The following is a 26,510-nucleotide window of genomic DNA, read 5'->3' as shown; positions in this document are numbered from 1 at the left end:
GAGACTGTCTCCCAGGGAGAGAGTGAATGCAATGTGCTGTCTGAGTTTACTGAAACTGCTCAGTAACTGAAGCCGGAGCCACATACCTGAGCCCAGGATGTTACTAAGTTTTTGTGGCTAATGCCCTTCTACATGCACTGGGTATGTAACCACTAGGTAGCAATTAATTCCTTAGTAATGAGGTAGGCAATCACTGGAGCACTGAGCTTTAGCAACATTGCAGGCAGATGGCCAGGAACACATTGTGATTTCATTTGTAGCTTCAGAAGGTGCCTAATTGCTTCACTTTGAAGTTCTGGAATTCCGCAGTAGTTTTGATCCTACAGGAAGCAGAAGCTCGGTAAGCGATCACATCCTCATTTTCATTGCCAATTTTGAGACGTTTCCAGGGGGCATTGTATTTTTTTTTACCGTTATTACTAAATACACAACTTGTTCTCTATGTGTATTTTTATTCTGCACAGATATACTTAGTTTTACAGTTTATAGTGTAATAAAAGGGAGGTGCAATAAGTGCAGTGCTAATACTGACACTATGACCGGGGTACAATATTTGGCCTCCTTGTCTGTCTGATATTTATCTTTTCCGTCACTCTTCATTTCAGGAATAAAGCAGTCTTTCACAAATAAGCCTGCGAATAACTGGTTTGGCATCATCAGGTATATCATTTGGCATCATCAGGAATATAATGCCATACTAAATGTACATTAACCCCTTAATGACTAGAGTGTTTCTTACTCATAGTACATTTTGGGACAATGGCTCTTTTAACGTTTTTCAGTGTTGCTGTTTAGCTGTAATTTTCATCTTTCTCATTTCGTGCCCCCACACACATTATATATTGTTTTGTTCAGGACAAACAGGGCTTTCTTTAGATACCGTTATTTTTATCATATCATCTAATGTACTATTAAACAATGATAAAATATGGTGATTTTTGTTAAAAAATGACTTTTTCTCAATTTCCTTTGAAAAATCTTTTACTCATCTGCAAAAACTAATGAAAAAAACCTGCTTAGTAGATTCTACTATTTGTCCTGAGTTTAGAAATACCCAATGTTTTTATGTTTTTTTGCTTTTTTTCTGCACCTTATGGGGCAATAAGTACAGGTAGCGTTTTGCTATTTCAAAACCATTTTTCCCCAAATCTGGTCATTCTGCCCCATGTGCATTTTCGGGTATCTTTGAAGCCGGCCAATGAAATTTACCCCATCAAACCGTATATTTTTGAAAACTAGACACCCCAAGGTATTTCAAATGTTGGTATTTTAACCCTTTCCACGCACTAATTCTACCACTAGCCTTTGTTTATACCTGAAGTACAACGTGTATTGTATACTTCAGGTATAAATTTACCGCTCCTGGAATATGTCCGTGTCAAACAACACCCCAATATGTGTTCAGCAACATCTCCTGAGCGCAGTGATACCCCCCATGTATAGGTTTGTTGGGTTATTTGGGAGGTAAAAGGCCACCTTGGTGAGGTGTGTATTTTTTGCCATTTAGACATCTGGTCACTCTGTGCCCACGTCCCATATTCAGGACATCTTTGAAGCCGGCCAATTCAATTTACCCCATCAAATCATACATTTTTTAAAACTAGGCACCCTATGGGCATTTATAATGCCAATATTTTAACTCTTTCCATGCAGGAATTTTTTGGGAAGATTATATATATATATAAAACTTGCACTTTTTTTGGTGACAGTTGGGAATTATTTTTACATGTTACTATATATATATATATTTATTTTTCTTTTACTATTTTTTTTCTACTATACACTGAGGTTGTGTAGCCCCCTCTGGGGCATTGCAGGCTTGCCTCAATGAAGAGGCAGCCTGGAATGCCCCTCACCAGATTTGCATCCTGCTGGGGGGTGCATGTTTGACCCACCGATCACCGTGATTCACTGTGAATCACGGGGATTGGGAGGTCGAAAGCGCCGGGATCAACGGCAAATAACACTACCACGTACATATACAGGCATTGTCACTAACACATTGTCACCCCGTACATGTATGTGGATTGTCGTTAAGGGGTTAATTACCATAACTAGTACATAAGCATCTGTCTGTATACAAAAAAGGAACTGTTTGGATCTTCTGCAAGAGACACAAATTATCCAGGTATAATTTAAGCACAGAAGGGCAGAGAAATGTGTGAAACTCTCAATGCGGGAACAAGAAGCTGAACAGAAAGATACTGTGGTAAAAGAAAAACATTACTTTTATATACATATATATTTACCAGCTTATATACACACTTGATATAGGAATGGCTAATAAAAATCATATTGTTTATTAATTACTTTAATAAATGTCTTCTGTTTATCTCTGTTTTTCTTAGCAAAATGTAACATTTTGGGAAAAACATAAAGCTTAATAACCCAGCAGTTGATGCCAATATGGCAAAAATCTCTACGGCCACCATGTATTTGCCTTTGGTGCTCAAATAGGCCGGGATCATCGCAATCCAAACGCTGCAGAACACCAGCATGCTGAAGGTGATGTACTTGGCCTCATTAAAACTGTCCGGTAATGTCCTGGCTAAAAAAGCTATAATAAAACTAACAGCTGCCAGAAGCCCCATATAACCCAGGACACAGTAGAAGGCGATAACCGAGCCCTCGTTACACTGAACGATGATCTTTTCATTGTATGAGTGCATGTCCAGCTCCTGAAAAGGAGGAGAAATGGCCAACCAAATAATGGTAATGAAAACTTGAATGGAGGAACACATCAGAACTAAAGTGCTAGACACTTTGGTTCCTACCCATTTTCTCCAGTAACTCCCAGGTTTGGTAGCCTTGAAAGCGATGCAAACCATGATTGTTTTTGCCAACACACAAGACACAGCTACCGAGAAGATGACTCCAAAAGCAGTTTGCCGCAGCATGCAGGTTACATCCTCAGGACGACCGAGGAACAGAAACACACAGAGGAAGCTCAGCATGATGGAGACAAGGAGGAGGAAACTGAGGTTTCTGTTATTGGCTCTAACTGTAGGAGTGTCCCAGTACAGGATAAAAATACCCAATATAAAGAAACTCAAAGTTAAAAAAAAATGCTGATAAAGAAAAAAATTGGAACCATCATATCATCTTTGTATGACAGGAAGTCATATTTCTTACGAATACACTTTACTTTTTTCTTGTTGGGCCATTCATTATCCGGGCACTTCTGGCAGTTCTCACTGTCTGGAATAAAGACAATGAGTGGGATGTATGAGTGTTTCTGCAGTGTGATTACAGCACTGTATTAACCCCATTCATGACCAGACTGTTGTAGCCATGTTGTACTGTTCAGGACAAAGGCTGTTTTTCTGCTGTGTTTGTGTTTACTGAACTTACACAAATTATATATATATATATATATATATATATATATATATATATATACATTTTGAGGACAAGAAGGGATTTCTATAGATACCATTATTTTAATCGTATCTAATTTAGTAATTTTGTGACTTTTATTTTAAAAAAAGCTTTTACTTATCTACAAAAGCCAAATGAAAAAAAATGCTAAGTGGATTCTAATATTTGGCATGATTTTTTTCTTTTTGCTTAATATTTACAAGTTATAGGGCAATAAGTTCAAATAGCATATTGCTATTTCAATACCATTTTTCACATCTGGTCATCTTGCACCCATGTCTTATTTGGGACATCTTTGGAGCTGGTCAATTAATTATCCCCATTTAGCCATATATTTTTGAAAACTAGACACCTCAAGGTATTTCAAACAGTGGTATTTTATCTATACGGGTTCTTCTGATGCAGTAGCTTGCCCTACTATACCTAACAATACAGTAGACTGAAAAAAGGGACACTATCAGTTATCTACATACAAGTGGTACCCTTTTGTTCATTAGAGGCAAAATGATGTCTCAAACAATCTTGGTACTTGGCAGGAACCTGGAGGGTCAAGTTGGCTATCCTTTGCCTCATATACCCGGAAGGCCTGAGTATATCCATTCTCACTCTCACAAACTGGGTGTGCTCCGTCATAAATGGTATGAAGGATCACTTCATATCATTGCCTAGCCATAGACTGGGCATAAATGGATGTACTACAAATGGGTCTGGTGCTCCAGTAGGAGTGGATGAAGGTATTTTTAATGATGCCCATTAGCATTGTGACAAATTTAACAAATTATGTCACATCAATGGGGATCCGTTGCTTCTTTGCCAAAAAAGAATTAGGGCTAGCAGCACAAAATTGCTGAGCATCTCCCAGAAAAAAATGCACAAACTGCAGGGGATTAAATCATGTTACATCAGTATTAATGCCAGGAATTGCAATAAAAGGAGACATAGTTGGCCTATAACAATTAGGTGCTACCCACTCCTCAGCAGCAATGCCATGACTACTTGTGGCAGGGAACTCAGCAGCCACAGATAAATCACTATATCTAGAGTGATTAATAAGCTGGGCTCAGTTGCTCTGCGTTGTTGATTGTATTCTGGAAAGACCCACTTGAAACCTTTATAGTTTGTTTTCAGAACCAGAAGGGCGCCGACATCTTATAAGATGGTGCTTGTGATCACTCCAGTCACACAGTTCCTCCAATTTTTTTGGTTACTGAATGCCTCTGTATCAAGGCATTTCAGCAACACTGACTGAGTGATGGAAGAGGTTGTTGACTGCATCCAAAGCTCTTTCTAACTGCAGGCTACTGCATTAGATTCAGGGAGCGACCACACGGCGCCTCTGTATATTTTTTGGTGTTGCTGAATGCCTCGATATCAAGGGATTGATGCAACACCGGCTGACTGGAAATAACATTCACCTACCCGTTACATTGGACATTTCACCCTCAGAACAAGGGACGCAGTGATAGCAGCAGGTTGTAAATCCGGAAACTTTTCTATATCCTGGAGGGCAGTAGTCATTGCATCGAGCCCATGGAATCTGGAATATGAAACAACATACTGGAATGTTTAAAATTTTAGTGGTGTTTAATTCTAACAGACTTAAAAAGTGGACCTGTCATCAAGACAGATGCATGAAAGCATGGTCACAATGTTTGTTGAGGTCATGCATGGTACAGGACTTGAACCTGGGACCTCAAATCTACAAGTAGCTTCTCAGTTCTACCTGTCACTTGTCAAGCTGCGCTGCTGACCCATTGTATTGCAGTTAACTACTTGCTCTGCAGTTATGCTGTCTGTACTCAGGGTGCTTTCACCTGTAGCCATGATCAGTACACTATTTAAACCTGCTCCGAGCCTGGACTCCTTGCTCAGTGATAAGTTACCTGTTAAGCTTGTGTTGTGGCCTTTTATACAGTATCTGAATTCTTGTCCGTTTGCCTGCCTCATTGTACTGTAACTCTGGACCTGGCTCTGTGCCTACTTACCCTGCTTGTGTGATGTGTGGCCTGCAAGATTGAGCTTTGCCAAGGGTGTGGACCCTGACACTACCTAAGGGCACCGCAAATCCCAGTTAATAAACAGCATGTAATAAGTATTGAAAAAAGATTATCAGTATCCCCTGTAGATACTACTAGAAAAATATTAAAAGAATATATTAAATAGTATAAATATATATTTATCATAAAAATATTGATACAAAAGAAAAGGGTGGTAGTTAACACATAACATATTTTTAATTGCATTTCATTGGGGTTTTCTTATACACACTCTGATGCTCTTTTTCAATGTCTTCCTACATTCTCCGTGTCTCTGGTTCTCCTTTGCTCTGCTTCTTGTTGACCATTCCTTCTGTCCTCTCAGGAGGTCTGTTCTCTGTAGCATTATCCTGGCCTCGTGTAGTGGTTCAGGGCGTTCCCTGTCACGGACCTACTGTTCCAGGTTAGGATAATGCTGCAGAGATGCTGTTAGTTCCTACCTGATTCATAGGAAGTAGAGTTGTGGACACTTGCAGGTAGGCCTTGACACTGAGTTACCCAAAGTAAGGCAGCACAACTGACTAAACCCCTCATAGTAAGTAGAACAGGGTCCAGTAAACAAGATCCCCAAAAGACCTGGATACATAGCACTGCCGTGAAACAGACAAGCCAAGATAAGAAGTCTAAGCCATAAGAGCAGCACATGTAGGGTGAAGAGTCTGGTTGATCAGAAGCATGGCCACAGGTCAGCAACATAAGTCACAGTAAGCAAGGACAACAGCCAGAGTGACAAGACAGACTTTAATGGGGTCAGTAGTTAGCCAGTCAGTAGCCAGAAATTTCAAAATTGATAATTGAAGTTGTAGGTACAAGACTATCGTGGTCAAGCAACAAGCCAAAGTCAAGAGCCAGGTAACAAAAACTACTCAATACAGAGGGTGAGAAGAAAGGTACAGCAAACAGGAAAACTGTTTAGGGAGTGGGTATCAGGGTGCAAAGTTGCACAACATATGAGCAACTAGGAAAGACACCACATGTCTTTATAAAATTAATTGGGATGGTTGGGTAATTGTGTATTCGTGCCTTGCTTCCTTCAACCATGTTCCTGCATGCAGTACTGGACACTCACCACTAGGTGAGTCATCGGATCAAGAAGAGCAGACCTCAGGTGGCCGATAAATTCCAAGCCTGGACGAGTGAACCACAGGAGAAGTCATGGAGCAAAGCAGAAATGGAGACACGAGGAAGGTAGAGATACATTGACAGAGTGTGATTGGGTGACTGAATTTCGTATAAATTGAAAGAGCAGGAAACTAAATTAGTTGCTCTAAAACAAGAGGACCAAAAACAAAATGAAAAATGTCTGTCATTTTTGGTCCATGTGGACAAGTCTATGGCAGCTATGATCAAAATTTTAGCTCAGAAAAATGACAACCTCATGTTTTTTGTGTTGGGGTTGAGCTTTCAATCGTGTTAAAGAGTCATGTCAGTTGACAACACTATGGAGCATACATGTATGTACATACTACAACTTGAGAAGCATGTGTGTATAACTGTGACATTTTTATTGAAAATCAGTAATATGGAAGGTGAGTTCAACTGAAAGTTATAACATGCAAATACCTACTGGAAGGCATATCCCTACTCAGGTATTTAACCAAGCTACACATAGCCAGTCCTATTGCAGCTGTTCATAAATGACTATGTACAAGTACTTAAAGCAAGGCATTGGACTATTTCTTACTTTTCCGTTTTTCCAGACTATATTTTCATAGTTTATCAAATGGTCTTTATATGACCTTGAGTTGTCAGAAGCTCCCAATATACGTTTTGTTACTATGTTCTTAGTTTCCTCAGTTGTAATGATCAGGTTTTCAAAATAATATACACCTGGAATTTCTCCTTTCTTATTAAAAAAAATCTCATTTCCAGAATTGTCTGTGTAACGCACTCTTCTTACATAATCAAGGAGCTTTGAAAAAAAAATAAACAAATTGTGAAAACTGACACGTATGTGAAAAAAATGAAACATTCAGCAATCCTATCCTAAGAGATAACTACTAAATGTCATGTTTAACAATTAATTTGTAACTAATGACTTAGCACCGTGAGCTTGGGAACTGCAGTGTTTGCTTTTTATCCCTCAAAGACACTGGCGTTTATTGTGGAATTCACCTTCACTGCGCCGGCAAGAAAAAAATGAAGGTATTCCTTAATAAAAAGATAAAACCTTATTTTTATATATTTTAATTAGTGTATGTATTTAGCTATAAAGCCATATAATTTATCAAGAGAGCAGATTGCTACCAATTATACACTGTAGGAACGATCTGCTACATATTATACAAACTTACACTGAAGGATTCTTAGGAGAAATCTGACCATTTAACCACTTGAGTGAAGACAGACTTTATCTCATATGGATCAGAGTATTTTTTTTGCTTTCTGATGCCGTGTTATTTATTTAATAAGCAGTGGCATTTCCAGCTTTCATATTTAGTGGGCACTTGGGGGAACGCTACATATATATATATACATGTATATATTAATATTAGCCCCTGCTGTCAATATATTTTATATTAAAAATATTGGACCCTAGACAAGCATTTCTTCGGACCCTGCTCCACGCTCCCTAGCATGCAATCGCTCCCTCCGCTCCCACACCAAAACAAATATTTGCCACACTGACTGCAGATTAAGGGAAGTCAGTGCAGTCTTCCCTCCTTCTGACCCTATCGTGACATTGAAAGGTCATCTTCCCCGTAATCATCCCCAGAGTCATTTTTGTCCCCTTGATCATTCAACATGGAAAGCCTGAAGCCACAGTTTAGTATGACTAATCCTTGAAATAAATATTATAGAGTAAATAACACAATACCTTAACTTTTCCACTAAATGATTTCAGGGCCTTGAATGTTTTGTCCCCTGAAGTCACTACAACTTCAGGAGGGCATTTTATCTCTGGATAAGTATAAATGAAATAATTCCAACTGTAAGTTAAGTGCCAGGAAACAGATGACCAAACACAGACACCAACACAGGCTCTGTCACACCGACACCCAGACACACACACCAGGAGAGGCTCTGCCACACTGACACACACACACACACCAGGACAGGCTCACACCAGGACAGGCTCTGCCACACCAACACCCAAACACACACACCAGGACAGGCTCTGCCACACCGACACCCAAACACACACAGGACAGGCTCTGCCACACTGACACCCAAACACACACACACCAGGACAGGCTCTGCCACACCAACACCCAAACACACACCAAGACAGGCTCTGCCACACCAACACCTATACACACACACCCCAGGACAGGCTCTGCTACACTGATAACCAAAAACACACAAACAGCAGGACACAATCTACAATGACGTTACTGGCATTTTAAACTTCGCCCCAGGCGGCATTTTGTCTTGGGCCGGCCCTGGGCTTAGGCTTGCAACATTACATCTGAACAAACCCCAGCTTCTGGAACAATGTCCTTTGGTCAGAAGAGACCAAAGTGAAGATGTGGGCTAAAATTCCTCCACAAAGATGTGAGCGACTAATAGTCATACAGAAAATGATTACTTCACGTTTGTTTTGTACCGAGTACTCGCCTACTCCCAGGCTCCAGCGATCAGCAGACTCTCCTCCCCTACTCGCTGACACAGAAGCAAGCAGGGTCTCCGTTGTGACACGCCTCCTCCACTGCCAGAGGAGGCCAGCAGGCAGTAGGACGGGTTCACAGGTTGCCATGGAGACGCATCTCCTGTCCGCTGCCGACAGACGCCGGCAGGGAAGGAGACTCGTTCAGGCGTTGTCATGGCAATGCGTCTCTTACGATGACGTCATTTTGGATCTAAATTTAAATGAATAAAAGCCCTGACCTCCCAGAAACCTTTGCTCAGGTATCAGCTGGACCAGACCTTATTTCAGTGATTCCTTTCAGTGATTCTTGCAGCCTGCCCCGACCCTTTGCTTTGTGACCTGACCTCGCCTTTGGATCATCCTTTTGTACTTCACCCGGATTTCTGTGTGTGTGTTAGTCTCCTGATAATAGGAACCAACCAGTTCCCCGGCTCACAGTCAGCCCTGACAACGCTATTGCTGCTAAAGGTGGTTCTACAAGCTATTGAATCTTAAGGTGCACTTAGTTTTCTGCACTTGGCTTCTCCATTTTAGCTTTATTTTTGTTGGCAGACCTTTTCATGGCAGACCTGGAACAGAGATTCCTAGACACCCCCCCACAAGCCATATTTATATTATGGTTATATCGATATTTTCATAATATGGACAGAAGGAGAAGGAAACATTTTACACTTACGTGAATCCTCCAATTCATTTTACCCATTAATAAAACTAAAAATGAATTTCTCAGAACAAAATATGAGCTCCGGGACTGTACCATAACTGTCACCAATGGCTCACTTCATTCTTCTGTGTACAGAAAACCCACAGACAGGTACAGCTGCCTCCACAATTCAAGCTTCCATTCCAATCACACAAAACAAGGTGTCATCTACAGCCAGACTATCAGATACTACTGTATTTGCTCTGACACCGTGGACCACGACAAACACCTGAGCACCCGGCAGAGTCATTTTGAAGAAAGGGCTACAGGGAAAAAAAAACAATCCAAAAAAATAAAATCTGCCCTAAGGACACTACGTGAAAAGTTTCTACAGTACAAAGAAAATGAAAACACAACCAGGATCCTTAAAAGAAAACCAATTTGCTCAGCCCCCGATACTGTCATTTAAACAACCACCAAACGTGGGGAAAAGATTGGTCCGCAGCAAACTAACCCCAGAAGAGGTAATTACACAGAATGGGACTGTACGAGGCAAGAAATCCCGCTGCAACGTATACGTGACAGTAACACAGCCAGTCACAACAACAAAACATACATCATCAAGGATTCATACTCGTGCATATCTGCAAATGTGGTGTACATGATACAATGTTCAGCATGTGACAAAGGGGGCTACATCAGGAAAGGGGCTTCAGCTGCATCTTGGAGTGAATCTGCACAGAAGCCACGAGGAAGACAAATTTTGCAGTAGGACATCACTTCACCCAGAATGATCACTCCATCCAAAAGATGAAAATGAAAGCACTTTAAAATTTAAAAAATTAAAGGAATTTTAAAGACTCCCACAGAAGGAAAATATTTGAGATGAAAATAACACATTTCAACTCCATAAAGGAGGGACTTTATGTGGATTCTGGTTTCCTGACAACATTCATCTTAATTTCCAATGCACGATTGTTAATTGTCTCTGATGTGTTCATGTGTTTATTGGTTATTCTATGTTTATTTCTTCTGGCCTTTGGTTATCTCTCAACCACTTTGCAGATTTCACTCTCAGGCCAATTGTTTGACCTGCCACTCAACCCCCCCACTCCCGCCTTAAACAACATTACTTGTTTTAAGTGGTAACCTCTGTCATGTTGCTTACTATTGCTGCGGACCTGAAGAGTAAAGAACTCTCAAAAGTTTGTCTTTTAAATAATATTTTGTCCAATAAAAGTATCAATGCATTCTCCAAAACATTTTTGGGTTTTTTTGACACTTAGTCTACTGAATTAAAATTGAGGAAAACTCGAGTCCTTGGGTTCTGCAGCACTGCGTTAGAACAAATTAAGTTTATTCATTATATGATATACCTTGTTTTTGTAGCCATTTTTTCTTTTATTAATTTCACGATCTTTTCTTGATGAAAAAAGCATATTGTGCAGCGCATGTGCCAGGAGATAAACTGAGGTGTACACAGAGTATGACAAAAGATAAGCTGTCCTTTTCTCCAACTTGGTAATGTGTTCCTATCCCGTGCAATTATTAGCAGTAAACTCATAAATAAATTGAAACATACTGCTCTTCTTAGAATTTGTTACTAAGCACTGAAATTCCATTAACCAAATATCTTCAAGTATTGGATCAGACGGGCGATTGGATGGATGGACATTATCCAGGAAAGTCTGCATGCCGGGAATCAATCTATTGGAAGGAGCAAAACTTAAACTACAATTAAATGACTTCATTGTCTGTAAACTGAAATACAACACATACGACCACGAAGCTTTAAGGATAAGTGTCGTATTTTCCAAAACATGTGTATATTTATGAAAAATCAATAAGCAATGTACAGAACATGTTCCACAAGCTATGAGCACCTGTGATGTTGACTTCTCAATAACGGCCAGATCCTTATGGGTTTCTTCCATTGTGTCAGACAATTTAATAATGACCTCGATGCAGATCCCATGGCTGGTGAGCATGTGGCTGAGCTCCTGCAGCTCCCGCTCTCCGCTTTCCTCCCGCGATGTGATTATTCCAACCCAGTTCCATCCGTAATGTTTCAGCAACTTCAAAATAAATGCATATTGAGCCCAATCTCCTTGAAATATTTGGATGTAGTTGGGGAACAGAGCCTTGTCACTGAGCCGTGGGTCAGATACCCCATAGTTGATCTAATAAGATTAGTAGTAGTTAGCGAGGGGGATGTTTCATTTTTAATAGCTACTGTTAAGAATGCACTGGTTTAAATCTCGTATACGGATGCCTATTTAGGCCAAAGCGATTTAAGCCGCCAATGGTTCCACTGAATGCATCAGTCTTTATTGTGACATTTTTTATGTTTAAGAAAACAATTAAGCAAATATTACTTATATGAAAAATACGTTTATACAAGAAGATATTTGGTAAAATGCACTGAAACTGACATTTTTATTCTAAGAAGTGTCTGTCGAAGCCATTAACACCTTTTAGCGGCCCTTTACCTGCGGGTATCCGTACAGTCTGAGGATCTGCGCCACTTGGATTGTAACGGGCCTGAGATTTACGATTAGTCCTGCAAATTTATCACCTCCTTGGCAGGAATAATTTGGAAATTCACCCATTTTCCCTGATATTATTTGAAACAAATTCTGTAAAGATTTCCTGACATTTCCACAAATATCATAAACATGGTAACCCAGAGTGATATTGGGTAAAATATGCGGGGTCCGGTTAATCTCATCAACAGCAAAGATAAAAGCCAGGAGATTTCTGTATTCTGTACGATCGACACTGGGGGGAAATAAGGCTCATTTACTTTATTCTGTAAGTTATTAATAAAATTTGTTTCCAACAAAAAAAAAACGGACTTAACATTCAGCTAACAGACAACATGAAATAAACATCCATCAGCCTAAAAGAGAGAAGATATTCTGCTGTCTGCGGCCCCCGGGCTATCAGGAAATGCTATTTGCTCTGTTTTGGGTCACGGTGTAAATGGATCTCAAAATTCCCCATGAAAATATTTAAAGTAAATAAATTATTTTAAAAAACGCTCTTAGGTCTGTCTTCATTACCTGCAGATAAATCACTGACAGCTTTCTAAATGCATAGAAACTGTTTCCTATAATACCAAGGCAGAGGAAGGGTTAAAAGGCTTCAGTATTTCTGTACACTCAAATAAAATCAATATATTTAACCGTTTCACTGATTTTAATAAAAATGGAGAAATATTGTGCTTTTAATGGCTGATTTAGTTAGACCAAAGGTCTCAGATCCCCCAGTTTGGGGTATCGCTCTGCGCAGGCTGGGGACCCTCTGTAGTAACATCTCGTGCCGAGGAGCTCACGGGAATCTCCAGCAGGGTTACAGGGATAGAAACTGATGTCTTTTAACAGCAGCCCTTGCCAGACCATCCTAAAAGGGCTGTCACGCTGGCCTCGCTGGAAGTGACCCATCTCTTTATTAAAGGCCAGTGATGGAGGCTCATACACCTTACCTGTATAGAGCGCCCCAGACATGCGATAAAAATGTAACACAGAAAATGCACTTACTCTGCACAGATACAATAAAAGGGAATGTAATCAAGTGTTTTATCATAAAATTCTTTTATCCCGGTATTAACCGTAAATAATCCTCCAATCATCACATCTCCTTCCTGATAATATTTATACTCAAACAGGCATTTTTTCATTGAGATGTGACATCCAGGAGCTGATCTCAGAATGACGCGTGTCCCTGCTATTACTCCCAGTAAGCTCAGGCACAGAATGACTCCAAATTGTTGAGCCGAGGGCAGAATGAGATCCATCACAGACCCCACGTCCTTCTCAGTGTGATCAGCAGCAGCTCTGCAGCTCCCTGTGATCAGCGCTATATTAAAGCAGCCGGCCGCGGCTCAGATAAATATCACGAGGGAGAGAGCGTTAAATCCCCGGACACACAGAAAGAATAACTGAAGTCAAAAGTAAAAATGTCCAGTAATTGCTGCTTCTATATTATTGTCACTTAAAATTAAATTCACTTTCAAATTATTTATTTTCACAAACAGTAACGGCATCTAAGCGGGATATTAAGGTTTGTGTCCAACCAGCATTTAACTGTGAAAGTTCATACAGGAGGTGGGGAAACTGAGGATGGAGTGATAGGGGTAGAAGTTATTGGAAGCATACCTGCCAAAACTGTCTGAGCTTCTCACCCTAATAAAGTTGGCAACAAATATATAAACATAATATAAATGAGAGGTTTTGGTTATATGAATTGGCCAAAGCATAGTTAAGCTTACCCACCACGTCAAGTAGGTTCTCACTCTATTAACCCCTTAAGGACCAGGCTGTGTTTTACCTTTTGTACCATTGGGGCCGAGGCTGTTTTAACACTTTTGCGGTGTTCGTGTTTAGATGTAATTTTCTCCTCACTCATTTAGTGAACCCACACAAATTATATGTTGTTTTTTTCAGGACAAGAAGGGCTTTCTTCAGATACCATTGCTTTAATCATATTATCTAATTTCCCATAAAAAAATAATAAAATATGATGAAAAATGTAAAAAACCCCCAAATTTTCTGACTTTTACCCCAAAAATCTTTTACTCATCCAAAAAAGCTAATGAAAAAACCTACTAAATATATTCTACTATTTGTCCTGAGTTTAGAAATACCCAATGTTTTTATGTTTTTTGCTTTTTTCTGCACGTTATGGAGCATTAAGTACAAGTAGCGTTTTGCTATTTCAAAACCATTTTTTCCAAATCTGGTAATTCTTCCCCCCATGTGCCATTTCGGGTATCTTTGAAGCCGGCCAACGCAATTTACCCCATCAAATCATATATTTTTGAAAACTAGACACCCCAAGGTATTTCAAATGCTAGAATTTTACCTCTTTCCATGCACTAATTCTACCACCAGTCTTTGTCAAACTTTGTGGTAGTAATTTATTTTGTGTTTTTTATCGCTAAAATTGCTCTTCAGGTATGGATTTACAGCTCCTGGTATACATCACTTTGAAACAACACCCCAATATGTGTTCAGCAACATCTCCCGAGTACAGTCATACCCCCCATGCATGGGTTTGTTGGATTGTTTGGGAGGTAAAATGCCACATTTAGGAAGTGCACATTTTTTAACTTGGAACTTTTACATCTGGTCATTCTGCCCCCATGTCCTAATAGGACCATCTTTGAAGCCGGCTAATTCAATTTACCCCATCAAACCATATATTTTTGAAAACTAGACACCCCAAGGTATTTCAAATGCTAGTATTTTAACCCTTTCCATGCATGAGATTCTACCACCAGCCTTTGCCACACTTTGTGTTAGTATTATTTTGGTATTTTTTTTTTACACAAATTGTACTTTGGGTATACATTTATAGCTCCAGGTATACGTCACTATCAAACAACACCCTAATATGCGTTCAACAACATCTCTCGAGTACAGTGATACCACCCATGCATGGGTTTGACGTTTGACTGCTGTTTGGGGTTAAAAGGCCATATTTGGGAAGTGCGCTTTTTTTCCCTATTTTGGTCAGTCTGTGCCTATGCCCTATCTTTGAGCCTGGCCACTACAATTTACCTCATAAAACCATATATTTTTGAAAACTAGACACCCCAAGGTACTTAAAATGGTAGTATTTAACCCTTTCCATGCATCAGATTCTACCACCAGCCTTTGCCACACTTTGTGGTAGTATTTTTTTTTTGTATTTTTTTCACACAAATTGTACTTTGGGTATAAATTTATAGCTCCAGGTATACATTACTATCAAACAACACCCTAATATGTGTTCAGGAACATCTCCCGAGTTCAGTCATACCCCAAATGTATGGGTTTGTCTGGTGTTTGGGGTTAAAATGCCACATTTTGGAAGTGCGCTTTTTTTCCCCCCATTTCAGTCAGTCTGTGCCTATGCCCTATCTTTGAGCCCGGCCACTCCAATTTACACCATCAAACCATTCATTTTTTTAAATTAGACACCCCTTGGGTATTTGAAATGCTTTTATTTAAATTTTTCCATGTCAGGATTTTTGGGAAGATACAGTGCTAATTTTAGCACTTGCTCATAATAATAAACTTTATTTTTTTATTTTATTTATTTTACTCTTTTTGGACTTTTTTTTTTACATTTTGCTGGAACTGGATAGTTCCTCTGATGCATAATAATTTTTAAATGTTACTATGTTTTTTTTAAGCTTTTTCTTTTTTTCCTTTTTTTTTTAATTTATTTATTTATTTATTTTAATATTTTACTAATCACATAGTGATTCGAAAGCTGGGCTCCATTGACTTGTATGGTTGAATGCAGTACCTGTATTCAACCTGCAAGTGGAGCCAGAGTTCTCTAGAGGGTCTGGAGACCCTCTAGCCAACTTTTTCAACTTTATTATTTTTTATCCCGGGCCGCCGCCATCTTGCGGATGGCAAAGACTGCGTGCAGCTGCGGATGTGACCGCTCTCCGTAGCGGTCACAGCCCGCCCTGGGGAAAGTATTTGGTGTCGCTGGATGCCTCCTGATCGAGGCATTCCAGCTACACCATTGAAGTTTAGGAGGTGATCGTTGATCGCCTATTATTAATGAACTTATGATAAAGGCAGTGTCACCTCCTTGGTTCCCGTCGTCAGCGAGCGAAGGGCCGTCCGCTGTTCACAAGGACCCGATGCTACCATCCCAGGTCCCTGATGCAGCGGGCGCCCCGCCGCTCACGGCGCACGGATGCCCGAGGCTCCGGTTCTGTCCCCACTAGCGGTCGGCTTGCTGACCGCCGGCACAGAAGGAAGAGGGTCAGTTCTCCTCCTTGTTTAACTATGTTGCAATCTTTTTTCAATAGATATATTAATAACGGAAGGAAGAAGAGAATTGGAATTTGTCAGGTTCCGCCCTACTCAGCCTGGAGTATTCACAACCTTGCTATGCTCAGGTTGTTCTAAAACCACTAGTGGCCGCCCTTCTCTCTCTGGAGCACCCAGACCTCATGATTGCAAGCAGTTGTGCCTTATTAGCTGGATTAACCCTGCCTTTATAAACCTGCCCTGCCCTTCAGTCAGGGCCTTTGCATTGAAGTTATAGGACCGTTTTGCTCTGGCCCTGTACCTGATCCTGACTTGTACCTGATCCTGACTTGTACCTGATCCTGACTTGTACCTGATCCTGAATTGTTCCTGGCTCCAAAGCCGAGTGCCCTTCCAGTGGGCTCGCAAGCCTAGTGCCTTTCTAGTGGGCTCCCTGCCTTCAGCCCTGCCAGTGGGCCTCCTGCCGTCAGCCCTGCCAGTGGGCCTCCTGCCCTGCTCTGCCATTGGGCCTCCTGCCCTGCGCCCTGCCATTGGCCTTCATGCCGTGTACCCTGCCATTGGGCTTCCTGCCGTGTACCCTGCCATTGGGCTTCCTGCCGTGCACCCTGCCATTGGTCTTCCAGCCGTGCGTCCTGCCATTGGGCTTTCAGCCACAGAGACTTATTATCAATACTTGTTTGTCCTGCCATCTTCCTTAATACAGACTATATCATAGTATCCTACCTGTGGTGTCTTTCTTTGCACCTGTCTGTTCCTTCCCTCAGCTATGAGGCATCGTGGGGTACAGACGGAACTCCAAGTATCCTCTGCGACTGGGCTCCTACCCGACCTGCTTATCCGGGTCCTGACACCCTTTCACCAAAAATGAACAGAGGAGGTTAGGGTTTCCCTAGAGTTGTATGCGCATACAAGGCATGTATGCTAATCCATATATATAATTATGAAACAAATATCAGGCAACCTTGGTATAAAATAGAGAAATACCTTTCTGGCATTGAAAATTTATCAATAAGCATGTGGCAATTTCAGCCTAATGCAAGGGTAAGGGCCAATGCTTAGACTTACCAATAAATTATTGGATACTGCGGGCCTAGAACTTATAGAACTCAATCTACCTGACATATGTTTGAATAAATGGAGAAGTGCAGGAATTGAAGAACTTAAAGATGTCATGTCAGATAACACCATAAAACCTTATGACCAACTATCATTGCAATGTAAATTACCTCCCTCAGAGATATTCTCCTACCTGAGGATAAAAAACTTCTTAACACGTGCACTTTACAAAGCTGATAAAGATACTCAAAACTTGAAAACATATTTAATACGAGTTCAAACTAGATGGTCTAAAGATCTAAGGATCCAGATTACAAAAAAAGATTGTCAAAAAGCGGTAACTTTGACACATAATACCATTCATTCTATAACAATTAAAGAAAATTATTTCAAAGTCACAAATTACTGGTATTGGATGGTATTTGAACTTTTTGAAAAAACTGATGATATTAAGATTGAATAAACTCCTGAAATAGCTCTTCTTCATACCTTCCCAATAAATCTTTCCATCGAAAGGAAAATATTAATGATACACTCTCTGGGGCGTCCAAATTATTGATCGCTAGGTATTGGAAAGATAACAAACCATTTCAATGGTTTCAATTAAAAAATCAAATATTATTTCAATTAAAAATGGAAAAGGCCTAGGCTGGATAAATATGACCTACTACAGAAAAATGGTAATTTACAAGCACTGGATCCAAAAACTGATTAATCTTTAACAAGCGTACAAACATTTGTGAAATAACTTATACACCCAAATAAACCTCTTTTCTTCTTCTTCTTCCTCTCCCTTTTCCTATTCTCTCTTTTTTTTTTGTATATCTTGTACTTTGCTACTTAAATAGCAAGAGGAGGGATAAGATCTGCAATGCGGCTATCTTATAAGAATAAGACGCTTGGTGAAATGGTATTAGAATCAGAGATGGATATATTCTGAAGGCTGTAAAATATATTACTTAAAAACCAATATCAATATAAGCCCCTTGCCTTATTTATATTTTTTGAAATGTGATCTAATAGTAATGGGATAACGAATAGTATTGTGAATGAATATACTGATACAGGTTATAAATACGTCCTCTGATATTGTGTATCTGCAACATCCCTCACTTCATGTATTTATACAGAAGTATTTTTCTTTTTTCTCACTGTTTCCCTTTTTATTGTATTTTTATGTTTAATGATATAACTTATTGTATGTACTTGGAAAAAACAATTTAATAAAAGAAATACTGAATCATAAATTAATACTCACATTTAACTCTTTCAATGCTGGCCCCCACCGGGATAGGGAATTTGTATCCCATTATCACTTTATAATCACTGTGTAGATTAACAAACCAGACAGGCAAACAACCTGACCCCACTAGAGGTGTGAAGACCTCCTGACGCCTCCTTTTATGACTCCAATCCACCTCTGATTGTAACGCTAGTGACTGATCACAGAACCTTGCTTCAGACATTCTGATGTTATCTGCTTCCCATTCTTAACCATGTTATTTCACTGATACTTAAAGAGAGGTTTTCCACGTTTTTGTATAACTTGCCTGATGAAGGGACCTGAGAGGTCTTGAAAGCTTGCAATCTATATTTACTCAGCCAATAAAGGTATCATTCAAACTCCACTTGTCTCCTAGATTTATATACAGATATATAGCTATATATAGATTTATTCAGCTTTATATAGAGATATAGAGCTATATGCAGTATAGAGTTATATAGAGTTTTATACACAGCTGTATATAATGTATGCAGCTCCCGCCATTTTCTCACTCACCTTTATTGCTGATGGGTCATTCAGCCATTGCCAGGACTCAAAATGGAGGCGCTGCAGTTCCTCCCATCCACCCCTGCAAGCAAGTCATGTGATCAACTGCACCAATCAGGAGACCGTAAGGCGAGGGATGGCGGGGAAGCAGGAAGGAAGGAGCTCCATGGTGACAGAGCTCAGGACTAGGCCCAAAGCGAGGCCTGATTAGATGTTTGTGCTCTCCCTGTGAAAGAGACTGTGTTGGGGAAGCTTGAGCGACCTCCTTAGCAGAGAGGATCTGTTGAGGCCGCTGCAACTTCACAGTCCCATAAACCCCAGAGTACCCTGTGTCTGCAGAGTGAGTGCTGTGCCCTGCGCATGCTGAGCTCTGCTGGAGGGAAGCCTCCTCATATCTGCTGAGAAGGAAGCTGATGGTGAGTCTGACAGAGAGGGTCCGGTAGGCGGCCATTACCCATACACCACCTGTGCTGCAGGCAGGGGCCCCGTGAGGTACCTGTGTGCTGCTTCACTGGCATTTACAGGGCCCCGCCGCGTGCAGCACCGCTCTCCAGGAACTGCGGGGGGATGGGGTCTTTGGAAGGGGTATTGGGCAGGGTGGGTTTGATTTAAATCATGATTTTTAGATGTCAAGACTTGCTGGTAGTTATCATTTTTAACATCTGCAACCAGATTTCATATTTCTAATAACCTGTCAGTAATAAAACGGTGATTTAGGATTTGGAGAACTACTTCAATTACTTTTAACTAAAACAATCGCATATATATTCTTGTATTTGCTTAAACGTCGTTTATTAACCGAAGTGATTAAAAAAAAAGGTACATAACTAATTTCTATTACATGCTGAATAACCTTTTGGATACTTAAAAGGTTAAGATACTTCCTTAGAAAAGCATTTCATTAAAATACATTTGATTTGAATGAAAAAAAAATGTTTCTCCTAGATTCCTTTCCTATGTGAAGTAACACCTGAGTCTTCCACCTGCTAGGTCATTAATTTAGGTGAATGAGAGGCTGGATATAAAAGGGAAGCCAGGAGGGCAGGTAGCTCTCTGGCTGAGGACACAGAAAGCCTGTCTGTGGGAGAGACGTTGGAGTAAAGTGAGTAAAGGTTGCTGGACATATTATGTTAAGTTGGAAGAGAGAAGCTCTCCAGCTGGTAGTGAGGGGCATCCCTTGTATATTAAGTGCCGGACAGGCAAGGTATTTCTTTTGTTGCTGTGTTGTTATATTTCTTTTGTCTTTGCAACCTTTCTAATAAACCTGACCCTGTGTCAGATTGCACAAACTTACTGCTGTTTGCCTGGTTTGAATGAAGACGGGCACTTGTCCCTTGACCTCAGCGAGGAACGATCCCTGACCTACCTCGCAATATGTATATATATTATCCATGATGGTACTGGGGTAGTCAGAGATATTATATCCCTATTACAGCTGCTGATAATAATTAGACTTGTGCATTCGCATTCGGGCGAACATGAAAACAAACCCGAATACCGAACATGGAGGCGGCAAAACGTACACAAAGAACATGGCCTGGGGCGACAATTGGTCTCCCCCTCCAGCAGTTAAAGGTCCGTACGAGCGACTCTATTGGTCGTCGGCTGGGAGCACATTCATTGGTTGATGCCAGATGAGCTTCCTGCCGGCGACCAATAGAGTGGCTTGCACAGTCTTTTAACTCCTGGAACCTCCGAAGGCCAAGTTCTGCTGTCAGGAGTTAAATGTCCGTGACTCTGTTGGTCGCCTTCCATACACTAACATACATTTCCACACACTAGCATCTTATGCTCACTGTCATAACTGCGCACTACTCCAAGTGGGCATGACTTATTTTAGCAGTAAGAGGGTCTAACTCCCCCCCCGTGGAAAGTGCCGGCAGGGGAGGCTGTCTGAGCGTATCATATCCACAGCACCGCTGCGGGGGATCTGTATCCTAACCCTGCTGCCTGCCCGGTGCCCGGAACTGCATGTCCCGGGCGTCGGGCGATACGAATTGTGCATTCCTGTGCTAGACCCCGAATATATTGCCTATATTTCGGCAAATACGGTAATAATGAGGGGGGCAATTACTGGAGCACTGAGCTTTAGCAACATTGCAGGTAGATGGTCAGGCACACACTGAGATTTCATTTGTAACTTCTGAAGGTGCCTAATTATTGCCTATTTATTTCACTTTGAAGTTGAACTGGAATTCCGCAGTAGTTCCGCAGAAGCTCGGTAAGCGATCACATCCTCATTTTCACCACTTTTGAGACTTGTCCAGGGGGCATTGTATTTTTTCACCGTTACTTCTAAATATACGCTCTCTATGCATGTATATTTTTATTTTGCACAGTATACTTAGTGTTATCATTCATAGTGTAATAAATAGGGAGGTGGAATAAGTGCAGTGCTAATACTGACACTATGACTGGGGTACAATATTTTCGTTACCTCCTGTGTGGCTTTGGCCTTCTTGTCTGTCTGACATTTTATTTTTTCCAGGAATAAAACAACCTTTCTCAGATAAGCCTGCGAGTAACTGCTCGCTGTTCTGGTACGAAAAAGGATATAATGTAATGTCATACTAAATGTATAATAATGACCATAACTAGTACAGCAAAGAAAAATTATCCAGGAATATTATAAGCACAGAAGGGCAGAGACATGTGAAACTGTCAGTGCAGAAGCAGGAAGCCAAACAGAAAGATAATATTTCATATAAAATGTATAGATGGTAAAAGAAAAACATAACTTTTATATATATTTTAATAGACAGTATACTAATTACATTACCACATTTGATACAGGAATGACTATTAAACCTCATCTCATTTATTGCTTTAATAAATGTCTTCTGTTTATCTCTGTTTTTCTTAGCAAAATGTAACATTTTGGTAAAAACATAAAGCTTAATAACCCAGCAGTTGATGCCAATACGGCAAAAATCTCTACGGCCACCATGTATTTTCCTTTGGTGCTCAGATAGGCCGGGATCATCGCAATCCAAACGCTGCAGAACACCAGCATGCTGAAGGTGATGTACTTGGCCTCATTAAAACTGTCCGGTAATGTCCTGGCTAAAAAAGCTATAATAAAACTAACAGCTGCCAGAAGCCCCAAATAACCCAGGACACAGTAGAAGGCAATAACCGAGCCCTCGTTACACTGAACGATGATCTTTTCATTGTATGAGTGCATGTCCAGCTCCTGAAAAGGAGGAGAAATGGCCAACCAAATAATGGTAATGAAAACCTGAATGGAGGAACACATCAGAACTATAATGTTGAACACTTTGGCTCCCATCCATTTTTTCCAGTAACTCCCAGGTTTGGTGGCTTTGAAAGCGATGCAAACCATTAAGGTCTTGGCCAACACGCAGGACACAGCTACTGAGAAGATGATCCCAAAAGCAGTTTGTCGCAGCATGCAGGTTACATCCTCAGGACGACCGAGGAACAGAAACACACAGAGGAAGCTCAAGATGATGGAGACAAGGAGGGGGAAGCTGAGGTTCCTGTTATTGGCTCTAACAGTAGGAGTGTCCCAGTACAGGATAAAAATACCCAATACAAAGAAACTCAAGATTAAAAAAAAAACGCTGATAAAGAAAAAAATTGGAACCATTATATCGTCTTTGTATGACAGGAAGTCGTAAGTCTTAGGAATACACTTCACTTTTTTCTCGTCAGGCCATTCGTTATCTGGGCATGTCTGGCAGTATTCACTGTCTGGAATAAAGAAGACAGTGGCTGGGATATATGAAAGTGTTTCTGTAGTGTGATAGCAACACTATTATTTTCAGGAGAAGAGGGGTTTTCTTTAGGTACCATTATTTTGCTCATATCTAATTTACTAAAAAAATAATTACAAAATATGGTGAAAATTGGAAAAATAGATTCTGGTATTTGTCCTGAGTTTAGAAATATATATGTATTTTTTTGCTTTATGTTTACATGTTATTAGGCAATAAGTTCAGGTAGCATATTGTTTTTTCTAAACCATATCCCCACCCCCTCCGAGCGGCAGCATACCTTAGGGCTTTCTTCCTAAGGACAGGAAACGGAAGAAAACGGAAGGACAGGTCACGCTTTCATTTTGCAGGTACTTAACCGGGTTGTCTGGCTCGGAGGTCCACGGTGGCGCCTTCTGGTCGTGCAGGCATCTGTAGTTCCTTCGATGGACTCCAGGACGGGTTCAACTCCAACTTGTTGCAGCCTTCTAAGCGAAGCTGCTAAAGACGTCCGCCATCTTTATGGTGTTTGGCAGTGTTCAAGATTGCTTGAGCTGTAGAGTCTCGCAGTGCGCTCTGATGACATCAGCAGACAAGTTGTGGCGTGAAAATCAAACTTTAAAGCCGAATGGTGATCCCTGAGCAGCATAATGCTGTGTTTGGGTGAATTGAGTGCTCCCTACCATTGTGATTTGGTACAGCTTCTCAAGGTTACAAGTATCCTGTAGCAAACCTTTAAAGAAATGCGTCAGTCCCTTCCAACCTCTCAATTCTCGGATATTTCCCCTGAACAGGAATCGGACTTTGCTAGAGAAAGCCTGACATTGTCCACAGAAAAAGATGACATTAACTTGTCTGTTTTTCAAACTTTCATGGGATATGATGACACACCAGTACAGGACACCTCCTTTCTGCCACAAAAAAGACCTAAAGTTTAAACATCCATTGTTTAAAGAAACTATGCAATTAGAATGAAAATATTTAAATCTTTTTTTCCTTTGGATAAGGAAGAATCTGAGTTCTTAGAATCTCCTACTTTAATTGACAAGGCTGTTTCTAGTTTAGTAAACTATTCCTATTGAAGATTCTTCAGGTCTTAAAGACATCATGGATAGAAAAGATGGTTGTGCCTTGAGATGTACTTCTCTGTAACCACTGCTCACAGCTTCTACACTTTCTTGGTTCGTTGAGGATACTTGCCAAGCTGCAAAATCTATGGGTTTATTTAAAGTCGCTAGACATGCTGTAAGGTAAAAAGCTTGGTCAGCAGATTTGGCCTAGTATTTGTTCTATTCCTCTGGAGGAAGGCAAGCTATTTGCCTCTCACTTGGATTAATTAATTGAGAAGCTCATAGAAGGAAGACTTTGCCCCAAGATAGAGAGGACTTGGAATTCTAACCTTTTTTGCTCTTCTTACAGAGACAAGAGGATAGATCATTGCATCATTTTAAAGCCCCTTCATCCCAGTCTTCCTCCAAAAATATTTTAGAAGGTTCAAGTGGAAAACTCGATAAGGCGTTCTGTCGGCTGCAGGTAGGAGGAAGGATTTCATTTTTCCATCACCAGTGGTGCTGGTGAGACATTTGGTGTTCATCAGATTATTTCAGAAAGTTAAAGAATAGAACCTTGCCAGCTTCCTCCTGTAGTTCTTCTTTTTTCCGAAAAAGTCAACTTACCAAATGGCCATTGTGTTAGAGGTTCAAAACTACTAGACAAGCAAGCTGGGTGTCAGACACCAGTGGGGTGTCTGTGTTAAAAAGGAGGAGGAGGAGGAGAAGCCCAGTATGCAGGACGACCGGAGGAAATGGTAAAACAGTCCACAAAAATAACGTAGTTAGGGCACAGGCAACAGGTCAGGTGCAGGCAGTAATCCAATAGCGTAGACAGGGCACAGGCAACAGGTCAGGTGCAGACAGTAATCCAATAGCGTAGACAGGTCACAGGCAACAGGTCAGGTGCAGGCAGCAATCCAATAGCGTAGACAGGGCACAGGCAATAGGTCAGGTACAGGTTCAGAATAGGGACAGGAGCACAGTACTGGGAACTCTGTGTAGAACACAGAGCATCTCAGAATATCTGAGCGCTGCCATAAGGGAGCTTGGGGTTTTTATAGGGACCAGACACTGCGTCGCCGCCGTTCTCCCCAGCTCCCCAGAAGAATACGCCGGCCGCGATGGTGCCGGGACCAGGGAACCTGCTGCGAGTCGCCACCGCCCTCTGATGGTACGTGCCTGACAGATCACCCCCCCTGGGGGCGTCCGAGGTTCGGGCGACCGGGGTGACGAAGGTGGAAAGCACAGAGCTTGGCGGGAGCATGGATGTTGCTTACCGGCTCCCAGGAACGATCCGCTACCCCGTAGCCTTTTCAATGAATAAGGTATTCCAAGCGGCCGTTCTCGGGAATCAAAAATGTGCTGCACCTCTGTCTCCCCTGCAATCTCCACAGGAGGAGGAGGAAGAGGGTCTGACGAGATATGGAAGACAGGGTGGATGCGATATGAATTGGATAGCTGGAGACGGACCATAGCAATACCAACCATCTCCAGGACGGGAAAAGGACCGATGAAATGAGGACTGAGTTTCTTCGAGGGACAAGATAGATGGAGATGTGCAGTGGAGAGCCATACTTTGTCTCCCTGTTGATAACACGGGATTCGAAAGCAAAGACGGTCGGCGTAGGTCTTTAATGCCTTTTGGGCCTTTAGGATGTTGGTTCGGATGATACAAAAGGACCGGAGGAGATGCCGGAGTCTCGTTGCAGCTTCGGGTAATGAATCGGACATAGGAGAAGCAGGCAGGGAAGCAGGGTGGTATCCAAAGTTGACATAAAATGGAGAGCAGCCAATAGACCTTTGTGTTTGGTTGTTGTAGGCATACTCCGCTCTTGGAAGTAACTGGACCCAGTCATCTTGTAGATAAGTTATATAGCAACATAAGTATTGTTAGAGGATTTGATTAACTCGTTCGGTTTGTCCGTTGCTCTGGGGATGAAAGGAGGACGAATAACTATTTGTAGTCCCTTGCAGAAGGCGCGCCAGAAACGGGAGGTGAACTGCGACCCACGGTCTGACGTGATCGAGCGAGGCAGGCCATGGAGACAGAAGATTTCTTTGAGGGTGGCTGTTTCAGTGAAGGTGGGTAGGCACTTGGCTGGTATGAAGTGGGCCGTTTTGGTGAACTGATCTACCACCACCAAGATGGTTGTGTAGCCTTGTGAGGTAAATCCATCGAAATATCAGTCCATGGTTGTTCAGGCACTGACAGAGGCTGAAGGAGACCGGCGGGTCGTTGTCGTGAGGTCTTGGAGGTGGCACACACCTGGCAGGCTGAAACATAGGCGATGATCTCCTTACACATAGCCGGCCACCAAAAGAGGCACTGAATTAGCTCCTCTTCCGTCTTTTGTGCGCCTCCGTGTCCTGCAGCCAACGTACAGTGATGAAGTCGGAGTATCTCTTGATGTACAGGAGGAGGCACGTAGATCTTGCGGCGGAGGTAGAGCAACCCATCCCTTCGTGTGCAGAAACGAGGAGCGGGAATTCTCT

General features: G+C 41.4%; 2 protein-coding genes across 2 annotated transcripts; both read right to left on the bottom strand.

Annotated features, from left to right (window-relative positions):
- Positions 1–262: 262 nt before the first annotated feature.
- Positions 263–19,700, bottom strand: LOC149281025 (vomeronasal type-2 receptor 26-like). Its single transcript, XM_089499834.1, has 3 exons — positions 19,576–19,700; positions 2,389–3,048; positions 263–320 (listed from the first exon to the last, which is right to left on the bottom strand). The coding sequence occupies exons 1-3, from the start codon at positions 19,698–19,700 to the stop codon at positions 263–265; spliced, it is 843 nt and encodes a 280-aa protein (XP_089355960.1).
- Positions 19,701–19,767: 67 nt separating this feature from the next.
- On the bottom strand, positions 19,768–24,652 carry LOC149281024 (vomeronasal type-2 receptor 26-like). The gene is made up of 3 exons (XM_089499833.1): positions 24,642–24,652; positions 22,173–22,812; positions 19,768–19,806 (listed from the first exon to the last, which is right to left on the bottom strand). The coding sequence occupies exons 1-3, from the start codon at positions 24,650–24,652 to the stop codon at positions 19,768–19,770; spliced, it is 690 nt and encodes a 229-aa protein (XP_089355959.1).
- Between the last annotated feature and the right edge of the window lie 1,858 nt (positions 24,653–26,510).

Source organism: Sceloporus occidentalis, unplaced genomic scaffold (assembly GCF_023333645.1).
Source record: "Sceloporus occidentalis isolate IW3139 unplaced genomic scaffold, rSceOcc1.0.p SCAF_140, whole genome shotgun sequence".
Classification (NCBI taxonomy): Eukaryota; Metazoa; Chordata; class Lepidosauria; order Squamata; family Phrynosomatidae; genus Sceloporus; species Sceloporus occidentalis.
Note: the sequence above shows the minus strand (reverse complement) of the source record. Positions and strands in the feature narration are given on the sequence as shown.